The sequence below is a fragment of the Schistocerca gregaria genome, chromosome X (assembly GCF_023897955.1).
Source record: "Schistocerca gregaria isolate iqSchGreg1 chromosome X, iqSchGreg1.2, whole genome shotgun sequence".
Lineage (NCBI taxonomy): Eukaryota > Metazoa > Arthropoda > Insecta > Orthoptera > Acrididae > Schistocerca > Schistocerca gregaria.
In genome coordinates this window covers 531,456,040-531,482,227 of record NC_064931.1, presented here as the reverse complement: position 1 = coordinate 531,482,227, position 26,188 = coordinate 531,456,040, and the positions used below count along the sequence as shown (strand labels likewise).

The 26,188-nt window shown below is 38.5% G+C and overlaps 1 protein-coding gene across 3 annotated transcripts in view; it reads right to left on the bottom strand.

Moving 5' to 3' along the window:
- LOC126298869 (pre-mRNA-splicing factor 38B-like) overlaps nt 1-26,188 on the bottom strand; it is an 85,484-nt gene that overhangs the window by 38,661 nt on the left and 20,635 nt on the right. For all 3 annotated transcript variants that reach the window (XM_049990384.1, XM_049990383.1, XM_049990385.1), the window contains exons 2-5: nt 22,159-22,323; nt 9,514-9,638; nt 2,620-2,771; nt 584-644 (exon numbers count right to left, since the gene is read on the bottom strand). In XM_049990384.1, the coding sequence (XP_049846341.1) occupies nt 584-644; nt 2,620-2,771; nt 9,514-9,638; nt 22,159-22,323 (503 nt within the window). The remainder of the gene's footprint in view (nt 1-583; nt 645-2,619; nt 2,772-9,513; nt 9,639-22,158; nt 22,324-26,188) is intronic.

Genomic DNA, 26,188 nt, shown 5'->3' with positions numbered 1-26,188 from the left:
ATAAAATCACTTTTTGTAAATTAAAAAGTAAGTTTTATAATGAACTTTTTAACTACTATGCCTGGTATTTGTTTCATTAAATTTCTAAATGCCTGTAATATCCTTACGCACTGTGTTCGTGGGCTGTGCATCTGCAGTACTGAAGTTAAGTAATGCTTCTTAATTGACCCTTGGAAACTATGCCTAGTCTTTTCCTTCCGTGACTGCACAAATGATACAGTAATATTAAGGTTTGTGAATAAAAACTCCCAAAACTACATCACAGATATAAATACAATCAGAACTTTACTTACCACATATATTGAGACTTTTTTACAGTATGTATAAAGAAATAGCTAACTCCGAAGGAAAAAGTACTATCAATCACTATGATTGCAACAAAATGTAAAAGAATACTTTTACACTCAGGAAAGTAAATTTACATTGCTTAAAATATGCTCTTAAAATTAACTGTGTTTTGCCTGGTGAAGCCATTACAATCAGGTGTCACTACAAATCTTAAATGCCACAAAACAATGATAATAACAATTTCAGAGTAATATCTGAGATGTTTGTATTAATGTCAGTCACTTGGAAAACATACCTCTGGATCTTCCAAATAAGGGTCATACCAGTCCCACAAATCTTGTGGAGGCTGAGTATACCTAAAAATTGCCATATAAATATGAGTCAGTCATGAAAATAAAAATCTGCTTTAAGTAAATTATTTACTTTGTATCCTTAAAAATACTTTTTACTTCCTAAAAGGTGGGAACAGTAGAGGAAATGATATTTTTTTCCAATTGTGGGTTAAATCAACATGCAAGCTTCTGTATAATGATAAAATTGAGTTCTCTCTGCCATACATCAACTTCTTTTCCTTTATTCAATTCTTAACTGTTTAGAGTTTCGATTACCATTTATATATCTAATTTCTTGACTTTTAGTTTCTGTTTAATATACTGTTCTGAGGCTCCAAGATCTGTGAACTACTTTCTGTTTATGGAGCTTCTTATCCTAATTTAGGCAAAGACACTCCTAAACATAAAACGGAACAAACGGAAATGGGTATCAATAGGGAACGACTGCGAGCACAGAAACTAGGAGATCCACTTGATTAAAATATCAAAAATAATATGATCAACATAACTGAAAATTTAACCAGAAAAATAAAATACAACAAAAAGCAGTGGTCTTGGGTAATTTCTGTTAAGTGAGGAAAGTAGCTTTTGTTAGTTTTAAACTATATTATATGTTAAATGTACAAGTGCACTAAAGTTGTCAATGGCTAGCTAAAGATCTACAGCTGAGGGTGACAACAGTAAAGGATGTGTGGGTATGAGATTGATATCACCTGCATACCAATTTCATTGCAACTGCATAGCTGCATTTCAGATAAATATGCTCAGGAAGTATTCAAAAGTTGTGTGTATTGCAATGTGCAAAACTGTAATTTTTATCTGGAGAATAAACTTTTTTCCTCTAGATGTAACTTCTCCATGAACACACATTCAAATACCATGACTGTGATGTGTGAAATGTTTGAGAGTTAGCCGTTAAAAAATATCTACTGTATCTGTGCTAAAGCCTGCATGAGAAAACTTATCTCAGCAGCATCGCCATGATAGCAACAATCAACAGTATTAGCTGCTTCCTTCACAGCAGCATGATGTACTGTCTATCTACTTTGTTTTATGAAACAAATAAGTAAACCATTACAGATGCACTGTTTTGAAAAGAATGTGAGTGATGAGTTGACCCTCATCTTGTGCACAGGAGTAACCGAGAAATCATCACTACAAATCCAAAGAAAATCAACCCAAACATGTCTCTTTCCAAGGTAAAACTTCTTTGCACTTGAACTTCACATAAAAAGCTACAAGAGAATACAATGTTCCTATCAGTATTGAAATGAAATGCACTTGGGTACATTGACCACAAGCAGACATAAGTTACACTATTTGGAGTATGGCAATGTAATGATTTTGCTAAAATATTATCCCATTTTGAGTAAGCTACAGCTTACATTCTGCCAAGATTTTCCAAACAGCTTTCATACACACTTCTTTTTGTATATTCACACTGTATGCTATATTTGTGTTCCTATTGAGTCCATCAGTTCAGAGCTTTGCATGTCCATCTTACACACTATTCAATCACACACAAAATAAACAATTAACACCTTTATATCATGCAACATTTTCATTTTCTTTGCAGGAAGTGAAGGGGACAGGGTCGAATTTTTTTATGTTGTGCAAAAAAATGAAAATGTACATTAAGTATTGGTACAAGCTTGATTAGAATCACAATTCTGGAGAAATTAGAAGTACAGGCAAGTGGACTTCAGGAAGGAAAAGGATGAGGGAGGGAGAATTGAGCGAAATTAACTCCCCACTATTTAACACATTTTGTAGTAAGGCCCAAATGCCTATATGCAGCTGTTAATTACTCTTCAATTTAATATTAGCTACAATAAGAATGTGAAAGCTACATATCAAGTTGCTAAGGAGCAATATTTTGCATACAAAAAAATGTACTGTGCTGACAGATTTGTTTGTGATTATATAAATTGCTTGTTAATTAAGTAATTCCACAAAATAAAACTATTTGGCCACATTTCCTAAAGAAAATGAAACTTACCTTATGTACATAAACCCCAGGCCTCGAATATAAGGTGAATCTGGATGAGTTAAGAGACCATTCACTTGTTTCCTTGTTAACTTTAGGGTAAACAGCTTATATAGCAAACAATAAGCTGTTGAGACAATACCACCTGCACCAACTCCACGAACCTATTAAAACACAAACTTATATTATTTTACTATTTAATAAATAATTTACTGAAACAATGGTGATTTATAGTAGTCTTGAGATACACTTTGTTTACAATGAGAACGGAGGCCTTCTAATTGTAAGTAGATAGAAGTTGAGAAACTATGATCCTTTCATGTTTTGAATCCAACTACTACCAAACTCAGGTATCTAACACAGAACATTGTGTACGTAGCCTTTGTGAAGTGACTGTTATGTTGTGTATTAAAGCAATACATCCCTTGATGAGTGATGAAGCAGTTCTGGCCCATCACGGGCAATGTCAGATACTCCTTCAAACTCTTTGGAGAAGAGCAAGGATAGTACATTATGGAGTGGAACAAGAAAAATATTTAATAATGTCGCTGAATATTGCGATCAGGAGAGCAAAAATACAGAGCTGTGACGCCCTCACTCTCAGCTAACAAAATGAACAGTGACATACACAGTGGCAAGCTTCAGTTCTGTGAAAAGAATTAATAGATTTTGTAAAGATAATTTTGGGAACTCACCAGACACTTCCAGGAAAAAAAAAAGAGGTAAATTTCAGTTCAAATTTTTTAGTTCAACAGTGCTTTTAAATTTCTTCCCCTGGTCTGAATTACTTTAAAGTGGTCATTTTGTCTGTGTGTGTAAAATAATTTTTTTTCATTTAGCAGATGTTTAAAGACGCAATATGAAAGTCGACTTTTTAGAAACCTCCATATAACATAGTGGTTAAAATACTTGGCGGGTATGCGGAAGGTAGATGGTACGAGTCCTGCCACATGTCAATTTCTTTTTGCCTTGAAACAGAAATGACTAACTTCATTATTTTTATTCAATTAATTATTGTTGCCTAGTGTGATGCCTGGTACTGTACCCTAAACTACAGTTTAGGTGGTTTAAAAAAGTCAATCTTTCCCCTGGGGACACCTCATTATTATTCGCAACTATAGATTCTGCATAGAATACAGTCCTCCTTTCTGACAGTTTTTAAAATTCTCTTTCACCGAGACCGTAGCTTACTAGGGCAAAATCCACTTGGATAACTTTGACTGTGGTGTCTTGAGACAAACAATTGAAAATTTGTACTTGGTGCAGAAGATTACTCACAGTCTGCAGAAACTTTGAGCAATACTCGAGGAAAAGATCGGCTGCAGAAAATTTGTTGTCCTTGGGATTCACATGGAAAGATGTCTTTACTGCAAGAGCATAGAGCCATTATTATCTGACACTCGTGTTTCATTGTAGAAAATAATCAAATATATTAGGACAGCAGCCATAGAAACAGTCTATCTCTGGATGAAACTTGGATGGACAGCAGTATGACGGTTGGTAAATGGTGGCAGAATGATGATGATGATGTCAGTGTTATTGGATAAGGAACATCCTTTAAAAATATTTATTATTGAAAGTGTTGGATTGAGGAAGTACAACTAAAATTCTGGGCTAAATCCATGAAAGGTGGTTAGCAAATATAGTTGTCCCAAGCCTTCCTCCTAAGTCAGTCACTGTGATGGACAATACTCCATACCATAACAGACAAGTGGACAAAATACTCACACAGTCTGATACTAAAGTGAGGATGTTGGAATGGCTGCAGAAGATGTGTTTTGCCTGTAATGAGAGCATGAGTAGCAGGCTCTCTTTCCTATAATTCAACAACACAGACCTACTGAAAAGAAAAAGGTAGTAATTGATGAAATTGCAAAAGAAAAAGGCCTCACTGTTGTCTGCTTAAGACACAAAAATTGTGTTATGAGTGTGATAAAACTGGCATGGGAAAAAGTAAAATGGTTGTTTGGGGACCGTAAAATTTCAGGTGCCATGCCCAAAGTCAAATTGTCAAAGATTGCAAGTGAGTCTCTTGTGTCAGTAAGTGCTCATAAGTGGGAAGGGTACTGCAAGAAGGTTCAACAACTGGAATAAGATTATTGGAGGTGCAATGGTGTCATTGCACTTGCAATAGACAAAAGCATTATTAATACTGCAGTAACAAAGATACTGAACCATGCACAGATCAGGAATTTTATGAGACTGATTCTAAATGATTTAAGTGCACATTGAATTCAGCATTACATATGTGAATAAATGTACAAAATTTTACTCGTTCTCTTCTAATTGGCACAGTATAATTTTTACTACTGGTTCTTTTCAATTTTGAATTGCCTATGAGAACAGCGGCTTTTGAAATGAGGTAATATAGAAGAATGCTGAATATTTGAAGGCTAGATCATGTAACTAATGAGGAGGTACTGAACAGAACTGGGTAGACAAGAAATTTGTGGCACAACTTGACTTAAAAGATGGGATCAGCTTTTAGGACACATGAGACATCAAGGGATCACCAGTTTAGTGTGGGAGGGTAGAGTGAGTGAGCGTGTGTGTGTGTGTGTGTGTGTGTGTGTGTGTGTGTGTGTGTGTGCGGGGCGGGCGGGTTGGGGGTGGGGTTCAGAAGAACAAATATTGTAATAGTTATTTGGAGATGAAGAGCTTTGCACAGTGGAGAGTAGCATGGAAAGCTGCATCAAACTAGTCTTTGTACTGAAGACGACAACAACAACAAGAACTGATATGGAATTAGAAGCAACAAGTGCTACCATTTAATATGAAATTATTAATTTTATGAGTCCTGCAAGCTTTTATTATGCCCCTGCCTCAGTTTTTACTTTCTTTGATATGCAATACTTAGCAACTGACAGCTGTTATGGCCAAGACTAATAGATGACACTGTCAACGCCACTTAGAGCACAAATTATATGCGAATGCACGTATGTTGCCATAACTGCATGCTGTTAGCATAGCTTGTCCACCTCGCATTGCCTCTCACCCCTCAAGAACCTCTGCACTGGGTGTTGGTGAGTATTGTCAGTAAAGCAAAACAGAATAGAAATTATCTGAGTTGTAAATGTGTCTCGCATGTGTTTGACAATGACGGCATTGCAACTATATTATTTATTGGTTCCAGTTGATTCAATGAAAAATGTGAATCTTAGTAGAAATGAATAATAAATTAAAACTACAAATTATTATCTTCTAATTAATTCGTGTTTTGACAACTCTATGGTTTTAATCATCAGATGCTAACATGTTTACTGCTCAATCATTACAGCACAGTCTTCTAATGAAATATTTATAGAAAGAATAATATGTGACGACATTCAACAAAAAAGCTCAACAACTGCATTAAATGATTTGTGATTGTGGTGGTGGTGGTGGTGGTGGTGGTGGTGGTGGTGGTGGTGGTGGAGGTGATGGTGGGAATTTACTATTTCAAAACACTACTGTAAAATTAAGGTTTCAGAGATATAGCTCATTCACATAATGTACAAAGATGAAGTTTCACAATTTCTGAACAGATGTCACCATAATCAAATTTATGGTTTAACATACAGCTTCCAATTTTTTTTTTTTTTTTTTTTTGAGAGGCATGTAACTTATGTCCTCCATTTTTCTTATCCTTGTCCCACTGCTTCATAAATTTTGGATTAAAGCTTAATCTTGCAATCACTCATTTCTTAGAGGCTGTGCAGTAACTACGAAGTGTTATTTTTAACAGTGGAAGCAATGTCAATATTACTAGAAAGGGTGCATAAAATAATGGTCATTATTTGATGGTCCTCAACAATTCTGGAGGATTTTAATGTTAAGTAAAGGGTGTATACGGGGACAAGGAACAAAAATTCCCGCATTATTCCTGGATTTCTCCCGGATATCCCGTTTAAAAATATGCTTTTTCCCCAGGCGAAAATACACTTTTTTGTGCTAAGTGACAGTAGGTTTTCCGTAGATTTTCCCTCAGAACTGTAAAACATATCAATCCTTTGAATGGTTACCATTTTATACAATCGTGTAGAACTTCCTGGAAAAAAAGACGGGGGAGAGAAGTTTTGGAGAGACTTTTAATTAAAAAAGGAAAGAAGTTTTGGAAAGACCTTTGATTTGCAGCAACATATACGCTGCATATTATCATATTATGAAGGTATAAATTTGGAGTGCACAAATCACAATGAGTTAGTTTCTGGGGCGTCGAAACCAAGGTTGCGATGTCCTTTTGTAAGCCAGTCATATCTCAAGCCACGAGATCTCACCAGCCGATAACAGCAGCTATTCAGAGCATAGGACACATGTTATAGTCAGCCAATAGCAAGATCACTGGTTACATAGTGTGAACACACAAGAGGAAAAGTTAATGGTTTACATTAATCTACACAGTACCATATATCTACATGAAAAGCTAAGCTTTCGCATATAATATTGGTCTCTCAGATTAACACGCTACAACAGAAGCTAAGCTTTCACATGTAATATTGATCTTTTTTTGTGTGTGTTATACTTTAACATACGGCACACAAATGTGTCAGTAAATTTAAAATTATGACATAAATGTCTCGGCTCGAAATTCTTGTAAGTGGCTGGTCCTCAAACTGTTCAGTTGCAAACGCTCTGTGATTTAGAACTCCATCCCACTTTCTCACACGTAACATAATTCATCTTGTGTGAAAGGAAATTTACTTTGAAAATAACGCTTTTCTAAACACCGTTCACAATATTATCCAGAGACTGTTAGAAATAGGTTCGATTTACCAGTTGCCAGAGAGTGCCAGAAAACATGCATTACTGTGCGTGTGCAACTGCAGTGGTGTAGGAAGTCCGCATGTTTGTGTGTATAAAGCACGAAGAGAGCTTACATTACACCATAAAAGAAACAGTGCATTGGAGGATACTCCAAAGAGCACCAGAATTTTGTAAACCATGCTAAAATGCATAATTTGGCTTGAAGTGCAAATTGTCTTTTTACAGATTCACAATGAAGTAGGTCCCACCTGATATTCAGCTTTTCTGTGTGGTTTTTGGGATGTAAATTTTCTTGGAGTACCAGTACTCTACGATCTCATTTTTGGTTCTTTATTCTGGCATAATGCCATACATGGCAGAAGATGATAACGTGCACTTGGACTTGCACTTGAAATTCAGCGAACAGTTGGAACTAGCCAATACTGTAGAATGAAACACTTAATTTCAAATAAAATGATTGCCTCAGTGGAAAGATTAATAACCCAATTTGTTTTCCTTTGACGTGGGAGCTGTACACGAAGAGAAGTAGCGAAATCACTTAACCTAAACACAGGTCACACTACAACTCAGACAACTCTGTGCATGTGCGAATCTGGCAGCTAGGGTGCGCGAGAAAAATTTTTCTCGTTTGCATCTGGATGCTTGCTGCTACTGCGGATACAGCTAACAGCCAAACTTCAAGTAGCGGGAAGTGGGAGAAGGTACTGCTTATACGCGAGTCAATTGTGCATGCGCAACAGCTCGCTGGCAACTGGTCAAACGAACTTAATGTGAACAGTTGTGACAACATGCTCATTGCAAGCAGTTTATTGTTATGAAGGATTACATAGTCTTCGCCCTATGGCCTTTGACAAATTTTTTCTATTTGCAAACACTTGTGCGTGCACGGTGTTTTGTTGTTATAAATTGCACATTTCCTTTGCCACTAAAGTTTTATTTTTTTTCTTCCTCTCGTTTATATTTTATTGCTGCAGTATCATTCTCCAGTAGCAGGATACAGTAACATTCTTTGCTACAGAATCAATTCTTAAAAATCAAAATTACAAAAATTTAACTGAAAGCTAAAACAATGAAAAATTCAGGGATTCCGAAAAATTCCCGGGTTTTTTCAGTTTTCTCTCAGATGAGAAAGTCCCGGGGTTTTTCCCTGATATCCTCGTTGTCCCGGGTCGTATACACCCTGTAAGTAATAAATCATCAGATCAAATGAGGTATTAAAGCTTATTTTTGTAATGCCCAGTATATACACAACATTCTTACAATTTTTCTTATCTTCACTACAGAGAGGGACGATTAAATTTTTATTAATGTTTTTTCTGACACTGTTCTATGAACTCTTATGAATAAATTTGTTTACATGTCCACTCTACAATCACATTTTATTTATTTATTTTTATGCGGTCTAGTCACATTAATGTGACAACTGTCTGTGTTCGACATTAAAATGCACCAACCACTCACAGACGGTAGGTGGCAGCATTAGCAGTGGATGGTACATAAAGAGCATCAGGGGGATGCAGAAAAAAGTGGAATCATCGTAAAGCGGAAATGGAACAATTTATCTGATGCCCAAATGAACATGATCACTGACTTTCGGGGCAAGGGTGGAAGCATTTTTGAAATGGCCAAGTTTGTAAATTGTTTGCATGACGTTATGGTTAAAGTACGTGGCGCAATCCAAAACCAACACTGAGGCAACTGTGGTGTACCAGGAGTCATAGATGGCAGGGGTGAACAAAAATTGCAGAGATGTGTACCAGCAAATAGATGTTCAACTGTTGAGCAACTAGCCACCCAGATGAACCATGGTGATACCAGCAGTGTCTCCTCAATGACTGTAAGTGAATGTTGCTGTGTACAGGCCTCCGCAGCAGGTGCCCGGCTCATGCACCCTAACTCACTGCTGTTCATCAGTGACAAAGGCACATCAACACCACAATTGGGACTAGTGGAAAAGGTGGCCTTTTCAGATGAATCATGTTGTATGCTCCATCGGACAGATGGTTGTTGGTGTGTATAGTGTGAAACGAAGTTTTCATTCTTGTTTACATGCTCATTGAAGACTCAATTTCTCTACTAATTGGTAAATAACGTAAAGTAAAGTAAACAAAACATGAACATCACACAATGTTCCATACGTGGAGCAATTGAAGATATACTCACTCCGCCACACATTCCAGTCTGGCCAGCTGTTTTTCTGCTACCTTTCTCCCATGGCTCTAGATGGGTAACCTTGTAATAAATTTCATCAATGACCTCATGATATGTTTTGAGTTCATATAGATTGACTGAAATCAAACAATGAAATTAAAATAAATTCAAAATTTTAACCAACGTAAAAGCTTAACAAGTAAAATAAACATAAAAATATAATAAACAGCATGAAAACAGTCACTGTTTAGTTTGGTTAGTTGTTTGTTTACTCTTGCAAAATGCCTTGGACAATTATATTAGTAATACCAGCTTAATACAAAAAGAAAACACTATTGAAATTCCAGAATGGATTTTCACCCTGCAGTGGAGTGTGAAGTGATTTGAAATTTGCTGGCAGATTAAAACCAGTGTCAGATCAGGACTCAACAGCGAGACCTTTGCCTTTCACAGTCAAGTGCTCTACTGACTGAGCTATCCAAGCATGGCACACATCATGCACACACAACGTTACTTCTGCTTGTACCTTGTCTTCTACTTTCCAAATTTCTTATGCCATGAAGTTGCAAATCAGCAAAAACTCTGCTGCTGGCAGAAAATTCATTCTGGAAACAATCTCCCAGGCTGTGGCTAAACCCATCTTTTCAGTATCCATTCTTCAAAGAATGGCAGTCCCACAAGGTATGTAGAACAACTTCTGTTTAGTTTGGAAGGTAGGAGACAAGGTACTGGCAGAAGTAAAGCTGTGTGGCCATGTTGTGAGCTGTGCTTTGATAGCTTGGCTGGAACAGCAGTTGCCTGTGAAAGGCTAAGTTCCCAGATTTGAGTCCAGATCTGCACACAGTTTTAATCTGCTGGGAAATCTCAGTATTTAAATTCAATCAATTCACAAATGTGGGCAAATAATTACTTATTGGTAACGTTTCACAAGTATTTATACATTATATAGCATACTTTTTTGGATCATGCTTGGTAATCTCATTACCACAACATTAGCATAGGTAAACCACACAGATATGTCAATGTACTGGATTTCTGGTCTTTTACAATGACGTTCCTACAAATGAGGATAATTAAAGAGCACAACAACAGCCTTTGAAGTATTTTGAAGATAATAGGGAAAGCAAGGTGGGGTACATCCCTTCACCAAAATACATCTGTCACTTTATTGCCTCACAGACACACTTTGTGATTGTGGGGGCTCTTTGCCAATCAGGTGACACAATGACAGTTTGGTTATATAAATGTGGAACACACTGGTAGTCATTTGGCTACATATTATTCTGCACGTCAAGCTAGCCATTTACTATATCAAGCTATTGGTGCAGCATTTGGATAAAAGTGCACTTATGGGGTCAGCGGCTGTTGCGTAGCATAGGTTGACAACAACTCACATGATGAACGATAGAAACTGAATACAACAAACTGAGAGTTGATTATTGGCAAATCTGAATGGTTGTTCACAATTTTCTATGGTTCATATGAAAAGTCATCTGGTATTTTGTTCTATTATGTTAAAATCTAATCACATTGTCACAGAGTTTGGGAAAAAAATTCGAAATAAGACATACAAGTAGGTTAATACAATGAAGAACTTGGGTTAAACTACAGATCAGTTATGGCAATCATATTTCTGTGTTGAGATCCATTCAATTCACAAGCTTTCAGCCGAACTGTCACATTAAAACCTAACCCAGGTCTCAGGCTATGCTAAAGGTCTCACAGTCAGTACATTTAGTTTCTTTCCACTCACATTCATTGATTTTGCCAACTGTCAATAAAATTGTGATATTTCCAACCTAACATAAGCCTAAGGCTCTGCTATAGGTCAGCGTGCCATTGCATTTAGATCAGCAAGCAAATTTAAAATTTGTAACTACCAGACCAATAAAACTGATTCTGACACTACCCACATTGAAATCAAATGTAATGAATCTGTGTCTTCTGTTGAAAGAAACCATTGGATTCAGTGATTAACAATGGCTAATTTATACTATGACCAGACTGGCTAATGACCAACGTCAATGAATTTCCAACATCAGCAAGCAACACAAGAGCTGCCAACACTGTACGTGCATTTTAGCCCAGCACTTGTATATTTGTGGTGTCAACATTGTGCAATCTGTTAAGCTCTCTAGTGAAGACGGAGGAGGAGGAGGAGGAGGAGGAGGAGGAGGAGAGGATGGGGGGGGGGGGATGTTTTCCAAATATGGATGAACATTAACAAATAAATGTTATGATCCTGAATCTCTGTTCACTTGTCAACATTTTTAACATATATAACTATAATTAATACACTGACAATTTCCTCAGTGCCAACGCAGCAATAAAAAAGTTTGTGACAGATGAATGCAGCAGCCTGTAGCCCTTTCCAAGTATTATTTCAGTTAGCAAAACGGTGAAATTGGAACCAGTTAAGATGGATCCCCAGAGAGCTTGTCCTCACATTCTTTGAAAGTATGGTCTGGATGTGTTATTACTTGGTCAGCAGGACACTGAAACTTGGTAGGGATATCTTCGATATAAAAATTTGATATCTCAATGTCGAGAAAATTTCCCATGATAAAAGTGAAATGCTCTCACAAAACATGTTGCAGCAGAAAGGGAACATCATTGGACTGTTCTATAAGCTAGGGGGAGACAGAAGGATCTACTCATATATGTGTATGAAGCTGGTGAAAAGTGAGACACAATTCATTTCTTGCAGTAATAGATCATTCTCTTTTGCATATTACCATTATTGACAAATCAATTATCAACATTACAGAAGAAAAAAATAAAAGCCTACAATGTGTAGCTTATAGTACCAGTTGCATGGTTCTTTAAAATGGTATTTGCTTGCAGGAGGAAAAGGTTCAAGGTCAGATCTCTCAGTAAATTCAGTGACTGTTTTCAAGCTTTTGGTCATATATCCAATATTTGACATAGTAAAAGTATACACTGAAAAGGGATCGTGATATCCAATACTATAAATTAAAACATTCATGTATGGCAATGTACCAAGTAGGGCTGCTTTTAAAGAGTCACTGAAAACACAAATGTGGACATGGCAACGTACCACACATCATCACTGTAGGCATCCCACTGTAACAGCACAGACACCGGCAAGCCGGGACAGCAGCTCAGCAGCAAAACCAGGCCAGTATCCACTGGCCAATGCCCTACCAGCTCAGTAGCATTAGCAGAGACACCGCTTCTGCAGATGACACTTCTGGATGTCAACCACATAACCACCGGCCCACCAGTTATGCCATAACAGGCCATCGACCTCACTCCACGCGTCTCGATGCAACCTTGACACTGTGGCTTTCCGAAACTGTCAGCATGTGGAAATGGGATTTAAATCACCAGGATAAGCCTGCTGCCATGTTGTCACAGCTCACCCATCCAATGACACACGGCCAGTGTCAGTTGTTGCCAGATCTTTGACACTTCCTCTGCAATGTCATGAACCGATCAACGCTGCTCGATTGTCTGACCTGAGCACGCAGATGTCACCTCGCTGCCGTGCTGCCACCTGGCAGTCGTCAGCCACAATCTGCCATTGTGCTGTGGTAGCTGGATCGTCACTACAGCTCATGGGGAACATCTGTGTCAGTACACCTGTACTAATATGCGAGGATCACCTCTCATCGTCTGCAGTCAGTCTGTTTCAAATATTTTGAACCACGTCTGTCTGTGTCCAACAATAAAGTGTTCTATCAATGGATCAGCTGCCTTCTTTGCCCACTCTGTCGCCAACTACCAGCAGAGTACCACTTGCCCACTCCCATCCTAAAGAATACTCCTTACAATGTTGGTGTTTGAATATCTGCCGGAGCTGGAAATCATCACCCAATGGAACTTCAAAGAGGATGAGGTGCAGCAGCAGTGGCGTTCAGCACAAGTTTTCAAGTGAATACTGGCCTCTCTTGTTGTGTTTGTCCTTTCCTTCCTATTTGCCTACACTATATGCTTGAGGTGGTAGTACTGAGCAAAATGTATGTCAGTGAGAAAGCAATAACCCAAGAGACTATTCAGCATCTACTAAATAAGGCAGCTAATGTCAGAGCTAACAATGACACTTTGAGAAGGAAACTGGATCGTCTGAAGGGTGAAAGAAGTGAAGGGTCATCTTCAGGAGTATCTTTACCTATCCTCAATGCTGGTACAGGTTCATTGGTGGCTCCATTTTATGGTGAATCTGCGAAAGACATTTTTGTCTTCATGGACAGTTTGCATACAACTGCGAAATTAAGGAATTGCAGTTATGGACATTTGTTAAGTATAGTTTGCTTGAGACTATTAGGGGGTGTCAGAATGTATGTGATGTGCAATGAGAAATGGACTTTCAGGAAGGGTTACTGGATCATTACAGGAAAAACACCATGTGGCATTATCGCAAATGACTTAATGATGTAACACAGAAAACATCGCTCTTGTGCAACGCAGCTAGCTCTTTATTCGCACGAAGTAATGGCCGCTATCGACAGGGGATCTCAAGCTGATTCCGTATTTCTAGATTTCCGGAAAGCTTTTGACACCGTTCCTCACAAGCGACTTCTTATCAAGCTGCGGAGCTATGGGGTATCGTCTCAGTTGTGCGACTGGATTCGTGATTTCCTGTCAGGAAGGTCGCAGTTCGTAGTAATAGACGGCAAATCATTGAGTAAAACTGAAGTGATATCAGGTGTTCCCCAGGGAAGCGTCCTGGGACCTCTGCTTTTCCTGATCTATATAAATGACCTGGGTGACAATCTAAGCAGTTCTCTTAGATTGTTCGCAGATGATGCTGTAATTTACCGTCTAGTAAGGTCATCCGAAGACCAGTATCAGTTGCAAAGTTATTTAGAAAAGATTGCTGTATGGTGTGTCAGGTGGCAGTTGACGCAAATAACGAAAAGTGTGAGATGATCCACATGAGTTCCAAAAGAAATCCGTTGGAATTCGATTACTCGATAAATAGTACAATTCTCAAGGCTGTCAATTCAACTAAGTACCTGGGTGTTAAAATTACGGACAACTTCAGTTGGAAGGACCACATAGATAATATTGTCGGGAAGGCGAGCCAAAGGTTGCGTTTCATTGTCAGGACACTTAGAAGATGCACCAAGTCCACTAAAGAGACAGCTTACACTACACTCGTTCGTCCTCTGTTAGAATATTGCTGCGCGGTGTGGGATCCTTACCAGGTGGGATTGACGGAGGAAATCGAAAGGGTGCAAAAATGGGCAGCTCGTTTTGTATTATCACGTAATAGGGGAGAGAGTGTGGCAGATATGATACACGAGTTGGGATGGAAGTCATTACAGCATAGACGTTTTTCGTCGCGGCGAGACCTTTTTACGAAATTTCAGTCACCAACTTTCTCTTCCGAATGCGAAAATATTTTGTTGAGCCCAACCTACATAGGTAGGAATGATCATCAAAATAAAATAAGAGAAATCAGAGCTCGAACAGAAATGTTTAGGTGTTCGTTTTTCCTGCTCGCTGTTTGGGAGTGGAATAGTAGAGAGATAGTATGATTGTGGTTCGATGAACCCTCTGCCAAGCACTTAAATGTGAATTGCAGAGTAGTCATGTAGAAGGAGACTCAATAGTGTGTTTAGTGGACTGTATCATAAAAATCAATGTAAATGTGTATGGATTAGTGGACGCCCATACGAAGTCCCAATTTTTGAACAGCCCCCCCTTTTTTTTCTACAGTCTACTCTAGACACTGTCACGAATGATGATGATGAAATGAGGAGGAAAACACCCAGTTCACGGGCAGAGAAAATCCTCAGCCCATATGAAACAAGCTGCCTCTTGGGATCAGCATGGTTCTAACACAATGCATGATAACCAAGGCGCACTGGAGAATGGTATCAGTGAAGTGTGTTTCTTTGAAAGCAATTAAAATTGCAGAATAAGAGGGAGTAAGGAGGTGTATTTCTGGCAAGTGACAGTAGTGTCCATTATAGTTCCACTCAATGATCATGTGACTGGTGCCCAGTTTAGGCATCAAGGGCCAGGGGGACCAGTCACTCTGCAAGATCGGTACTGTCTGTCAGCAGGGGGGATGGAACCACATCCACAAGCAGCAGCTCAAAATCTGACTGTGTGGGAGGATACAGCACCTTTTTCTTTTACTCAAGGGGTTATTCGCATTGAGCATGGGGACAGATAAGGAATGGACAGCCCAAGGATCCACAGGGCATGGCTCCTTCAGCCACTGTTTGATGCTGGCCCCCGGTCCGAGATGGCCGGCGAGAGGGATCCTGAGAGGAAGCCCTGTTACCAGTAGACATCGAAGAAGGAAAACACTTTCTGCCTGGAAATGGGAAATGGTTCCTGAAGAAAGTACCATGAGAGATTAGGATGGACATCTGGTTTGGGTATGGTAAAGGTGGAGGGGGAGGATGCAATGGTTGTGATTTTGGCGTAATTGACTGTCATACACACAGGATTGAGATGTTCATATTTCTTCCATGCCTCAATATATGACAGGTAGTCAATAAATTTGTATTCCTGGGTCGTGTGCTCTTTCTTGAAAATTGGCAAGCGTCGAGGGTGATGTTCCATGCAGTTTATATACAAAGGTGGATGTTCACAACTACCTTCATGGAGTGATTGCCCATAGTTGCCGCATTTTGGGTTTGCCATACAGCGGGTTGACGTATGTTCAACATGTAAACATCTGAAGCACCTCATAGATTGTGGGACATACAGTTTCGCATTGTACCTGTACACCATGACTAGCTTTCTCTGTGACGACATTCACTTCAAAAGACCATGATAAACGTGCCTATATCCGTACAATATTCTTGGGACCTTTTTGACAAGATCGATATAATGCACGCCTCACCACCGGAGGTTAGTCCGAAGCTCCTCATCTATTTGCTGTTTGGAGTGTAAGTCCTCTGTGGACGATGATTCCTTGGACCATGTTTAGTTTGTGTGGGGCAGTGCCTGAAGAGCTGAAGTCTTGGCAGCAGAGGAAGTTTAAATTAATAATGAACTATTTCCCATTTTTCCCAAAGACTCAATTTTTCCAAATTTGTCTTCAATCTTTTCAATAAGAGTTTTGTTGCAGTAAAGTATACCCATCAGTATGAGTACATTACAGGTATGGGGTGCAGTGCTTCGCACTACAATGCCTGGATTGTCTCTCTCCTCACAGCACAGCCCAGGAAGGTAGTATCATGGGGCTGAGTCTTTGTGACCACTTGTAGAAGAAACTTTAATTCACTTTGAACAGGGGCTCTCTCCATGGGTGCCACCTAGCCACAGAAAAGGTTATCTGGCCAGTAAAATGTTGCTTGGAGCCCCTCCTTCCAGCCATGACATGCAGGAACTCCATTGCTTGTTTGGGGAATTTCTAGCTCAGGATACAACAGTGTGATCCCTGTATGGTCAGGGACAACCACCATGCTTGAACTTGATAACCCAATCCCAACAGAACGAATACAATGCTGGGTTTCTGGAATAGTAATTTTGCAAGAAACGAAGCGTGCAAAGAGAGAAAGGCACAAAACGTGGATTATACACCACACACTGTGACCTTCACTGCACTTCTGTAAAAATTGGAAAATGCACAGCATGTCAAACCTAACAAGGGGACCATATGGTTAAAAATGAAAATTGGTAGCATGCTGGAAGGGAGAAAACGAGTGTCCAAAATCACAAACCACATCCATGCAAAATCGGCACAAAGAAGACCATCCAATGGAAAGGCAGAGAGGAAAAAAGAATGGTAGGAGGATAGACTTTCAGCACAGGAAAAGACATAGGGCTGGAAGGGGTGAGGCCCTGTGGTGGCTAAGCATGTACTCATAAAAGAGGTGTGAGACCCCTGAGAGGGAGGAAGGGACAACAAATGTTTCATACGGCAATTTAGTAAATAAAGAAGAATCTGAGGACACTTTTTGAATGTGAGGGGGACAAGTAGGCTGACAGGGAATTTCCTCTTCTCATGGGGTGTGGACAGAACCTAACCCAGCACCAATTTACAGAGAGCAGAAGATAGCTGTATCAATTCTGGTCACCAAACGCAAAACCAAGGAAAACATGAGAGCCAGAGAATTCCTGGTTATGGTGCTCCTGAGCCTGTGGGGCAAATCCAGAATGGCAGAAGGTACCAAGGTATGACCTTTGAGTGGTGGGGTAATTTTTATGCAGCACCCAGACATAGTGACCTCTGAGCACCATTGGACATTAAGCCTGGATTTTGATGTATGAACAGTAGAAACTAAGTTCAGCACCTTGAGGATACTTTTGAGAAATTACAAACCATGATGCAAGGCAGGGCAAGACTAAATGCTACTCAAAGTGAATATCATCTATTACAATTAGCTTTTGAACGTTTACAGGAGCAGCTGCGCCAAAACTCAGAATTGTTTTGTGATTTTAGTAAAAAAGGGTCTGGGTAAACGCACGTGGCAGAATCCTAAAGACAGTATTCGGCACTGCTAACACAGAAGATGCTGAGGACATAAATGTAGGGTTGCAACAGGTATAGGTAGATGTGGAAGGAAATCAGGAGATGCTTGAAATATGCAGCACGCAATTGGCCAGCCTAGACCAAGACATGGAGAACAATACCCAGCACCATGGCTGCCATCCTTATGACACACATCTGAGAGTAAGCAGACACAGTAAGTCATAACCTAGAAGTTTTCAAGGACCACTTGGAAACTGTCAAAACACAGCTGACCATCATGAGGTTTTTTTCACTCTTGCTGAAAGTAGTACTTTCACTAGTATCAAAGTTTCAGAACTGCTGGAAGCACCCCTCCATGCGATCCATGGGCATTTGACCCTAGTACTTTTGCAACCAAGACAGCCTCTGGCAGGGCTATGCAGAATTCGAGTCAAGTTACCAATCCCATTAGAATCATTACCATTTTATTACCTTCTGACCAACATAACCAGAACACAAGTAGGAACCAGGTTGAGAATACAGATACAGATTCCACTGACCTGTGAAGATCGTCAATTTGAGTCCTTCGCACCAATGCCCACTCAATATCTTGGAAATTTGTGCCTTTATGGGTATATGAAATATTATTTGTATCATCGACAAGAAGTCTCATGCTCTACTTACCACTGCAAAACTATTACACTGCTGAGGTAGGCAAGTCACCCTTTGCTCAACAAATCAAACACACACTCAATCTGAGTCATGTGAATACACTTTGTTTTGCTCTGAGAAGCCTGAGACCAAATGCCCCAGGAAGGCAATTACAAGTGAAACCAAATTTTCCCAGAAGTTAGTGTCCACTTGCTATACTCAGTACTGAAACTGATAGTAGTCACTGCCATCTCTTACGAGCAAGAATATTTTGGCTGCACCCAGCGCACAGAGCTACAATGTAAAGGATTGCTAATGAATGGTACTCGATGTGACGTTTAAGGTCCCACTTTCAGATTGTCTGCCACCATTACTGGAACTGCAATTCTAAACACCAGCTACTTACCAGTGCCCTAGCTCTCTTGCCTAGCTGTACACTTCCTCCACTGCCACACCACTCTGCTTGAGTGTGACAAGGGGGGAGAGGGGGAAACTGCAAATGTGCCATATTTAAATGGGAATGCAGACACACTATATACGACTTGGTTTCGCATTTCTTATTTCTCAACAGCAAGTATCACAAACAAAACATACTTTTGTTGTTATTTAATTATTTTTGGTGCACTGGAGGCGTAATATAATTTTTGTGTGTTACAGAACATCAGCATATGTACAGAGATAGAATTTAACAGATCTTCTCAAGTCAGGCTGCCACCGAATTGTGGCCTATTTATTTTCACAACAGAAAAAAAACCTTTCACACACAAATACTGATTGAAAAATTGATATCACATTTACTATTATAGAGACATGGAAACTCTTCCCAAGGAAGACAATGTACATCTCCAGGACAGGTTTAATGTAAAAGAATTTGTCTTCTTAAATTCAAAATTAACAGCCTCAGTTGCGGAGTTACCTAGATTTACCTAGGTTTCAATTGGGGAAAACCAACCTTCTTCAGTTTCAGTTTGACAATGTCCATTATGGACAAACATTAGTAAGTGTAATTCTGAAGAAGGTTGGGTTATCCCAATTGAAACCTAGGTAAATCTAGGTAACTCCGCAACTGAGGCTGTTAATTTTGAATTTAATATTTATACAGTTGCTGACAGGACCGCGAAATGCTGAAAGTATTGAATTTGTCTTCTAGTTGGAACTAACATTGCAGATTGTTCACTTCCATGTGCATATCCACATGTTCAGGGACACTTGCAACTGAAATGACAAATGGTTTTGAAAACAGATAGGCAGTAAAAAGTTTAGAAAGGTATCCATTTAATTCTTTCAAGAGAAAAATGATTTCTTCAAACCTCGTGATTTCTTTAATGCCAATGAGACAAAGGAATGGACAATGTTTTTTGTCACAATTTGTCCCTTACATAATGCAATTTTCTTTTTGAACATATCATCAAATTAGAAATAAGTTGTTTCTTATCTTGCTCTCTCTTACCATGGGCAATGTGCAGTTAAGACCACTTAAAATGCAAGGTCTTCAATCCATTCTTGTTTTAATTTTCATTCATGCACTCATTTTTCCTTTATAAATGCAACAACAGTGGGTTTTAAATCGAAAAATCATTCTGGGCTTGCCACTTGACTTAACCAATGTACTTTGCAGTAATGAATAGTCTCTCCATACTCTTCTTTCAATTAGACTGAAAGGTGGTGCAACTGACACGGAATAATATATGTGACTTCAGAAAATTTACCATTCGTACCACCAATTTTGTCACATGCTCCATGCCTGCAAATTTAGCACAGAGTGCTTCTTGATATACAGAACAATGATTCCCATCTGCCAATTGTTGAACATTTTTTCTCAGTAACCGTCAGTTAAATCTTTAAACTCTTTCTGCACAATGTTGTAATGCTGTTCCACAGCAAACAGTGATACCCACTTATAACATGACTGTGTACTGCGTAATAGATATTGAGAATTATTCTCCTTTTCCTCTGTCATTCCCATTCATATTTAAAGGCCTCTTTACGTGGAAAAAGCCACTGGACCTGTGAACTACTTTTACATCAAAAACAAATAGCGAAGGATAAACATCACTGACTCCAAGTCTGCCAAACTGAAGAAAGTCGTGCCAACTGAAAAATCGTGCACCACAATGCTAAACTAAATTTCGTGCTTTACCAAGTACTTCCAAAAAGTACCAAGTAAAGCCAAACCTCGTCCCTCACATCATGCTCGCATGTAGTTTGGCAAGCTGTGGCCAACATTGCTTTAACACATGTAACAGTTTCCCTTTCCTATACATGTCTTTAATACCTGTGCCCACAATGGGTCTAGTTGCCCACAACATCTTGGCTCACACAAAGTTAGTAATCATATGTATAACAATAATGTAAATTTCTGGATGGACACAACATAAGGGAAGGGCAGCCAATCACCTACAGCAGATCACGCGTGGAGAACAGAAACACATAACACAAAACAGCATTCACACTAGCTTTCAAGCACTAGCTCTTTTTCTAGCAACAGTAAACCTATTCACAGACACACTACTACACAGACAGCTAAATGCGCTTTCCCATTGCCACGGCAAGTCATCATTTGGTATTTTAACACTTTTGGAGATGAATTGGCTTACTTTCATGTTGCTGTTTCTTAAATAGAAAATTATTTAAAAGATTTTAATCATGTTCTAGAGCTCCTGCATTTTCTATTAACTTCACTGTAAATAAGAAGCTACTACTCAAGACTGTGAAGTCACTTTCCACAAATTGAAAAAAGTGAACAAGTATTGTATGCATTCAATTCCTGCTATTACAGTCTGCATACGGTTGACGACTTGTATTCAACACTGTATGTGTGTATTTGACTTATACAATTTACATTTTATAACAAGCAAACAGAGAAATAATGTGTGCATGACTGGGTCAGCTTGAAATAAATGAACTTTAGCAGGCACCCCTGACAAAGTAGAGTACCCAGATTTTCTGCTGAAGGCATACACATCTCCTCTGCATGCCACTTACATTGAGGCTTTAGTTTTTTTCTTTTCTTTTTATTGAGGGTTACACCTTTATTACAATGTGGTGAATGAAGTCTCCATTATCCACTGATGCAAAATATTCCACTGTCATTCTAACAGAGTCTGACATTTTTGCAGATAATTGGTGGTACCCAAATAGAGCTTGGATGTCAGTTTCCTCAATCTCGTAACTAACAATGGTTGATTGGGATAGAATGTTTTTCTTTCAGTTTTACACTACACTGTTAATTTGCACACAATTTGTGCATACTAACTTCCTCCAACAATGAAGACTTGAAAGGGATAACATTAATACAGTGCTGTGAATACTATATCCCGCCCCCTGATCCCCAAATTTCTACCGGTTTAAACATTATATTATGGACCATCCATCTGAAGTGCTGAAAAACCTCTCTCTCTCTCTCTCTCTCTCTCTCTCTCTCAAAGTATGTATATTTGCTTCATTTTCTTACAAAAATTCATATTAACATTTCTCAATGCAGCAGTGTTTTTTCATTACAGGTAAATTCATCATCAGATGAGTGATTCCCTCGTTTACAAAAACATCCTATATAATGTCATTTCCATGTACACTGGCCATCAAGTTAGTATTATAGAATTATTCTAAGACATTACAATAGCTACCCTTGAAGTAATGAGATGACTGGATGTTTGTCAAAATCAATGGGTTAAGATTCATGGTCCGCTCATTCCCCCACAATGGTAAAATGTTATTTTTCTTTTCTAGTTTCTGCGCATGTGTCTTTTTCTCTTCTTCTTGGCCAGGGCTCCGATCAAGCCAGTTGGTGTCTGAAAAGAAAATTTCCATGTCTTAGTTCCAAAACTCAACACTGTACCAATGAAATATTACCAGTCCAAAATATTAGAGCCATTTGCAAAGTATTCATTTCATGTGGGAGGAAATATGTTTGTTTCAGGTGTTTAATAGTGTTAAATTGTTCCAATAGATATGTTGGATGATGTGTGAAATCAACCAACATATTATCATCAGTTCTACATAAAAGTCTTTCTATTCCCCGAATGCACACTCTCTCAAACTTTAGCTACACAATAAGAAAAACACACAAAACTTGTAAGATTGTTGAAGGAGTTCACAACCACTCGAAGACACTTTTAAAAAGCTTTATTTTATTGCTGCAACCACTTTTGGGCCATTATGCCTCTATTCAGATAGCAACACTTGTTTCAGAAAAGTGTCAGAGTCACCATATGCATGTCATATCTACTTGCAATTTGTCAATGAACTAGAGCGTTGTCAACCTATAAATCATTTAGGCTGCTCTTAGAATTTATTAGTAGTTCTACTTTTTATGGCTGCTGACAAGCTACTGTAATATGTTCCTGAATAATGGATGCCTTTCTGGACCAAAGGAAGTGACTTCAAATCTTTGTGAAGATTATTCTTATTCCTAGTATTGATTCCATGTATTGAGCTGTTGGTTTGAAAAACAGATATTTTTAATGGCAAATTTCATTAAAAATAGGTATATTGGAAAGCAATAATTCCCCAATCAGGCCTCAGCAAAACATATTTGAGTTCACACCACAAACAATTCTTATCATTCATTTTTGGATGTGGAAAACTTAAGCTTGGCTTGATGAGATACTCCATAAAAAAATAATCCCATATGACCCTATTGAATGAAAGTAAGCATAGTACACAAGCTTTCTTTATTTTTATACCACTTAAGTCTGACAACATTTGAATTGCAAACAGAGATTTGTTTAGGTGCCTTGGCAGTTCTGTGGTATGTTCCTCCCTGTAGAATTTATCATCAAGTTGTAATCCCAAGAATTTGACACAGTCAACTTTTTCTATTGGCTTTTCATAATATTTTAGGCAAATACTGGCAGGAAACCTCTTCCGAGTTCTAAAATGCATGTTGTTTGTTCAAAGTTTAGTGACAAAGAACTGGTTAGGAACCATTTATTAATATTCATGAAAATTTCATTAACGAATATTGCTAAGATTGTATTTGATTTGCTATTTACTGCAATGTATGTTTCATCTGCAAACAAAACAAACTTGACATTATGTAATGTTGCAGATGAAAGCTCACTGATATACACAAGTAAAAGTAAGGGGCCCTAAGATGGAACCTTGTTGGACACCACAAGTAATTAGTTCCCAGTTGGAGGATGCCTGATAGCTTAATACACATCTATTTTGTAATGACATCCTTTGTTTCCCATCAGAGGTGTAAGGTTTGAATCATCTTGCAACATGTCCTATTATACTGTACTATTCTAATTTACTCAAGAGGAGATTGTGATTTGCACACCAGATACATTTCACAGATCACAAAATATACCAGTGGCCTGTAATTTACTGTCTAATAACAAATTAAGTACATTCTATGAGACTTCCTGGTAGATTAAAACTGTGTGCTGGAGCGAGACTCAAACTCAAGACCTTTGCCTTTTGTGGGCAAGTGTTCTAACAACTGAGCTACCCAAGCCTGACTCACGATCCATCCTTACACATTTAAATCCATCAGTACCTCATTTCCTACCTTCGAAACTTCACAGAAGCTTTGCTGCAGGAGGCCAGGTCATGGGCCAGGCTTGGGTGGTTCAGTTGGCAGAGCACCTGCCCGTGAAACACAAGGGTCCTGAGTTGAGTCTCGGTCTGTCTGACACACTGTTTTAATCTGCCAGGAGGTTTCATATCAGCACACACTACACTGCAGAATGAAAATTTCATTCTGGAAGTACAATCTAGCTGTATATGGAGATGACCTTCTCAATATCAGAACCCTTTAGAAATTCCAACTGTCACTCTGAAAACATATCATTTGTTGTCAGACATTTAAGAAGCTGACTGTGTATTACTTTTTTCTAAAATTATTGAGAACTCTGGCAAAAGGGAAGTTTGACAGTACTTATTTACCATATTTATTCAAGCATAAAACGGCCCTGATTATAAAATGACCCCCTTCTTCTCCCTTTCCAAGAGGCTTCTTGAGAAAAAATTATTTTTACCCTATTCTGACTAATCAAAATTACAAACTGTTTTATTGACAAAGTATCTGCCTAAAAAGTTAACATTAAGCCTATTCTAAATTTATGTCATTTATTAATTATCTACATTTTAATAAAACATGGAAAAATAAAATGAACAAAAGGAAATGATTTATATTAATTTGTGGACCATTTTCTTTTCTATTTTTTTGCTTTCTAACTGTATCACCTGTGGTATCACTATTTTTAATCATCTTCACCCCAACAACACAGCTGTGAAATTTATATATTTACTGTCACAAATATTCGGCTATTCTGAATATGTTGTGATTTCTAAGGTTGTGGTTATGCTGGGATCTGAGAATACAGCTGTTTCTATCTGAATACATATTGGATTTTGCTTCTAAACTAATGTGACAATGGCATTTGCTTCCAAACATATCATTTGCCGTCACTGTCATTGGCTGCGTAGAACTAGTAGCATACATACCATCTTTTGTTCCCATCATACATCACATTAGGTGTCAGCAACATTGTAGCACAAAACATGTAAGTACACTACTGGCCCCCAATCTAGACATTTACCGTCTCCTCCAGAAATGAACATTATTTTTGAGTATCTGTCCAATTTTTAAGTCAGTTGAATTTTGACAAGTGGATTCAGGCAAACTGCTGTTTAAATGTGGCAGATCTTCCTAAAAAAAGTCAAAGTATGAGGTATACATTCCCATGGCTGGCAATAAGTCATAATTTACTGCCTGCTCACCACTCCCCTCACCGCACGTATCTAGTTCTGAGCCAAGCTGATACCATTGTTTCCCCTCGAACCCTTCTGTAGTGCTGTGCTTGACAAACTGTGAAACACAAACTGTAGTATCTTCTACGGTGCAGGTAATATGTAACAGCAGCACCTAATACATAAATAAAATATCGCAATCACAATTCAGTCCGATTCTCCAACTTTCGCACATTCTGTGATCTACTGGCATCTGTTGGTACCATCTCCAGGGCAGATCTTGTCGCTGTGATTTATTCTCACAATAATTACAGTCACTTTAATATGAATGCTTTTGTTTGTTTGTTGAAGGACAACGTTTCCACTTTTGAATGTTAGCCTCACTTAAAAAGCAGTATTAATGTTTGTACACGGTATCCATACAAGTACAAGAACAGCAACAGACTGTTGTAGTGGCTAATTCATAATTTCTCACATACCCTTTGCACTAGCGCCGCTCAAGTCAAATGTTATGTGATCATCTGATCAACGTCAATATTGTATCGAGCACTTCAGCGTATCTGAAAATCTAGAACCTGTTCAAATGCAAGTGTCGTCTGCCCATCACCCTTCCGAATTCTTCAAAACATATCTGCATCTGTTTCATCTATAAGTGAAAGATGACCCCTATGCTATTAAACAATGTAAAACTGCCAACCTCAGCAGCAACAGTTTAATCTCAAATATAAGATGACCCTGTACTTTTTGAATGATGAATTTGAGGAACAACCTCAACTTATAACCAGGTAAATATGGTGTCTCATTTCTTAAACAAAGGCTTAACTTCAGCATATTTCAACCATTCTGAAAATATTGTTCTCAAGATCTCAAACACACATCAGAAAGGAAAATAAGAAAAGTGAGAAAAAGTGGCTGTGTTTGCCATAAGAATAATTGCCAACTCTGGGCAGAACATAG